The sequence below is a fragment of the Olea europaea genome, chromosome 12 (genome assembly GCF_002742605.1).
Source record: "Olea europaea var. sylvestris chromosome 12, O_europaea_v1, whole genome shotgun sequence".
Classification (NCBI taxonomy): Eukaryota; Viridiplantae; Streptophyta; class Magnoliopsida; order Lamiales; family Oleaceae; genus Olea; species Olea europaea.
Window position 1 is genome coordinate 1667650 of NC_036248.1, and position 4254 is coordinate 1671903.

At 36.9% G+C, this 4254-nt stretch overlaps 1 protein-coding gene across 1 annotated transcript; it reads left to right on the forward strand.

Moving 5' to 3' along the window:
- Nucleotides 1-1541: 1541 nt before the first annotated feature.
- LOC111406912 lies at nucleotides 1542-4043 on the forward strand. Its single transcript, XM_023036274.1, has 2 exons — nucleotides 1542-3073; nucleotides 3327-4043. The coding sequence occupies exons 1-2, from the start codon at nucleotides 1549-1551 to the stop codon at nucleotides 3647-3649; spliced, it is 1848 nt and encodes a 615-aa protein (XP_022892042.1). The 5' UTR covers nucleotides 1542-1548; the 3' UTR covers nucleotides 3650-4043.
- The last annotated feature ends 211 nt before the right edge of the window (nucleotides 4044-4254 follow it).

Below are 4254 nucleotides of genomic sequence, written 5' to 3' on the forward strand. Positions count from 1 at the left end.
TATATATATATATATATATATATTTAGGATTGTGGATCAAATAGGGCCTTAATAAATAAGTAAACATGGATGCTAAATGAGTATTTTTTTTTACTCTCACCCTATTGTTATCCTATGTTTCACGTGGATTTACAACCTGTTTGGAAGAGATTTTTTACTCAAAAAAATTGATTTTTTGACCGTTATTTCATTATTCCAATCATAATTTTTGATTTATTCTCTCACAAGTAGACCCCACTTTTCTTCTAACGGCCAAAAAATCAATTCTCAAAATCCCTCCCAAACGAGACCTTAAAAAGTTGGTGTTTTCTTGTGCCCTCTCTTGAAAAGTGGGTATGCTTGCTCTTTTTCTTTTTACAAAATGAAAATATTTTATATTTTGCGAACTCACGTCTAAAGCAAAGTAAGTAGATAATTAAATAGCTCATGCCTCCCAAAGCTTCACGTCACTTCACTTAACTGAGCTCCAAGAATTGCCTCACAATGAGCTCGTTGAGGCGTTTTTTGTTCGCCTTGCTTTGAGGCTGGCTTCAATCGATATTTTTTAAACTATGATATGTTTAATATGTGTTGCACTTTTATGTCCAATTATATTTTGATTTTGGCAAAGCATCATTTACCTATTGGTGTCAAAATGGGTGGATCGACTAAAATCCACTTGTCCGACTTGTAATAAGTGGGGATCGCAAATCTGCTAGTCAGCTTGACTTGTGAGGTGGCCAGGCACACCTGGTCCTTCCTGGTACCCACCTGTGCCATTATTTTTAAATTTATTTTCCCTCTAAAGTCCTTCAAAAAAACAAAACAAAATTATAAAAACAAAAACTGGCAACCCAAATTTTTTTCAAGGGAAATTTTTTTTTTTAAATTATGCTACTTGTACATAAGAAATTACATAAAATGATGTGGAGGGAAAATATTGGATGAAAAAATTGATTGTGTTTTAAGCTGACAATTGATAACGTGACATGTGGCATTATATAACCCATTATGTAAAATTTGATGTAAATGTAGCAAAGTCATTTTTTCCCCTCTATGTATCGATCAAGTTGAATTTTTCTTATCCCCCTAGCTCCGTCCCTGGACCGCACTTCCCAATTTAATACCTCTAATCTACAACCATTTGTCTCACAAAACAAATGTGAAAATAAAAAGGCCCTTCTTTTATCCTTTTTTACCATGTGCCAATTTTGTTGCAAGGAATTTTATGTAGAATTAATGCTATTTTTATCAATATTGTACATCGGGGTAGTTATATCATATTTTCACCTGTTATTCTTGCCTTTTCGGTTCTTTTACTGTTTTCTAATGCATACAATTTTGTCCTCAGATCAATCCCTGCTGTCAAATACAATTTAGAAGATGACGTTGAATGGGCTCCTTATTAACGTTTAAGATCATGGTGTTATAGTAGATCCGCTGAAGAATAGAGTCAAATGTAATTATTGTGACAAAGTTGTTAGTGGCTTCAGTCACCTCAAATACCACCTGGGAGGCATTCGGGGGGATGTGACCCCTTGCTTAGAAGTTCCATCCAATGTGAAGGAAATGTTCGGTAACGAGCTTTCAATAAAGAAACAGGTAAGTTTAAGCAAGGAAGTTGGAGAATTGTACCACTCGCTCTTTCCATTTAAGAGAAATAGGAGCCCTCAGACAGAATCATTAAAGCACAAAATGATGGATCTCACCGAGACTGAGAGTTCTGGGACTAAAAGGCATCTTAAAAGGGACGATCGATTTGATAACAGTGTAATAGAAAGCATCCCTTCTCCTGGGAGAGTGTTTTCAGAGATACCTGCCAGTAGCTCAAGAGATCCGTCATTGGACGAGGCTAAAAAATGTATAGGTAGATACTTCTATGAGACAGCAACTGATTTTGATGTTGTCAAATCATGTAGCTTTCGCACAATGATTGATTCCACCCTTGGTCATGGGAAGATAATTCCCAGCTGCGAGGAGTTAAAAGGGTGGATCCTCGAGGATGCTGTAAAAGCGATGCAAAACTTTGTAAAGGATATAAGAACTTCATGGATAAGTACAGGTTGTAGCATTGTACTGGATGGTTGGATAGACGAGAAAGGTCGAGACCTTGTGAATATTTTAGTGAATAGCCCCAAGGGTGCGGTTTATCTTAGATCATCTGATATTTCAGCTTTTGTTGGGGATGTTGATGCCATGTTATTGTTCCTTGAGAAGGTTCTGGACGAAGTTGGGGTCGAGAATGTGATTCAAGTTATTACATATTCGACATCAGCCTTCATGAAAGAAGTGGGCGAGCGGCTGACAAACAAGCACAGACATGTTTTTTGGACAGTGAGTGCTTCTACCTGCTTAGAACTTATGTTAGTAAAATTTGAAAGTATGAGTTTCATTAGAGATATATTGGAGAAGGCCAGAACAATAACAAGCTTCGTCCAAAACCACCCGAGTGCCCTGAAACTTTTGAGAGCTTATACTCGGGTAGAGAACCTTGTAAAGTCTTCCAAAATTAGGTCTGCAGAGCCATACTTGACCCTTGAGAATATTGTTTTGGAGAAGAAGGGTTTGGAAAACATGTTCTCTTCATCCGAGTGGAGAACCTCAGATCTATCAGACTCCATCGACGGAAAAAATGTCGATTACTTGGTGGCAGATCCTACTTTTTGGAATGGGGCATTAGTGGTTTTGACGGCAGCTATTCCTATAGTACGGGTTTTATACTTGATAAACAAGAACAATAAGCCCCAAATTGGTCTTATATACGAAACAATGGATCGAGCCAAGAAAACAATCAAAGAGGGGTTCAAAAATAAGGAAAGCCTGTATATGCCGTTCTGGAAAGAAATAGACAATATTTGGATCATGCATCTCCACAGCCCACTGCATTGCGCCGGTTACAATTTAAATCCAACTCTTTTTTATACAGATGGTTACCACAATGATTTAGAAGTTCACAAAGGACTTTTTCTTTCTATCATCAAGATGAATGGAGATAGTCGCGTTCAAGAGCTGATCATGATGCAGTTACAAGAGTATTTAAGGGCAAGTGATGCTTTCAGTGTGGGATCCAAATGCCTATCAGATTTTTCACCAGGTCTTTTTCATTTTAATTTTTGCTTCTTTTTTTCTCATGGCTTGTTTGGCTATGCTTAAAAAGTTCAATTATAAATTTACTTATAACAAGTAAGATCGCGTTGTCCGTGTCTAAAATAAGTTACTTTTCGAGAAGAAAAGCTTTAGATATATTTTTAGCAAGTTGGTTATTAGAAGAAATTAAATTTGAAATTTATACTTTAGAAACTTTGTTTCTTAGTTGACTTATCCCAACTTTCAAATGCTTGTGACAGCACTCTGGTGGAAAAAATTTGCAGAAAAATATCCTGAATTACAGCGATTGGCAACTCAAATTCTTAGCCAGAGTTGCGATGGTGCCTCAAAATTCAAGCTGAAAAGGAGTTTGGTTGAGTTTCTACTCACAAAGGAACAAAACTGTACAGAGCAGCAGATATTAAAGGATTTGATATTTGTCCAGTATAATTTGCAGCTACAAAATTTTGAGACGAGCCAGAGCTCATACATCTCTGCCAATGAGATCGGTCCAATGAATAATTGGAAGGTTGACGAAGCACATAGTGGTGACATTGAACCGTCACTAATGGGCTTCGATTAATTTTGGGATCCCCTAATTGAGGGGTGAGCCGTGTGGAAGGGCCATCCTACTTTAGCCAGAAATAGTATCTAATAAAAATATCATAATTTGTATGAGTACTTGACTTGGATAGACTTTTTTTATAAGGTGATTGTGTAGAATTAAAGGCATTGTTCTTCACTGATTCCATGGTTATATGAGCAATATGAAAAGAGTGTATGAGCATGTAACCATGGTGCAAGCTGTTCGTAAGGCTTTAGCCATAACTCGTGCCGCAGCACAATAGACCAATCAAAAGAGCAAATTTCCTCTAATAATTTTAACGAGTTTCTGTGAACGCCTTTGAATTTTTGAAATTCTTCTCTTACATACTTCTATGCAAATGTTTTGCCATTTGGAGATTTCATATGATATGATAGAGAGATGCAATCGTATTGAGACATGAGTTTAACCATCTATGTTTTCCTTTTCTGGTGGCACGGGAAGATGTAATATCCCAAAAAAGGGTCAGGAGGCAAGAAAATGATAAGTCTTCAATTTTCCATGGCTACCTTGTGTACCCGTGGGGAAAAACATTCCAGATCAAAAGTATAAAATGAAAGTCCAACAGGAGATGGGATAATCAT

What these genes read in the sequence shown, in the direction of transcription:
- LOC111406912 (XM_023036274.1), top strand. Translation starts at nt 1,549, where the DNA reads ATGTTCGGTAACGAGCTTTCAATAAAGAAACAGGTAAGTTTAAGCAAG. An exon ending in CCTATCAGATTTTTCACCAG is followed by an intron (nt 3,074 to 3,326) that starts GTCTTTTTCATT and finishes TGCTTGTGACAG; the next exon opens with CACTCTGGTGGAAAAAATTT.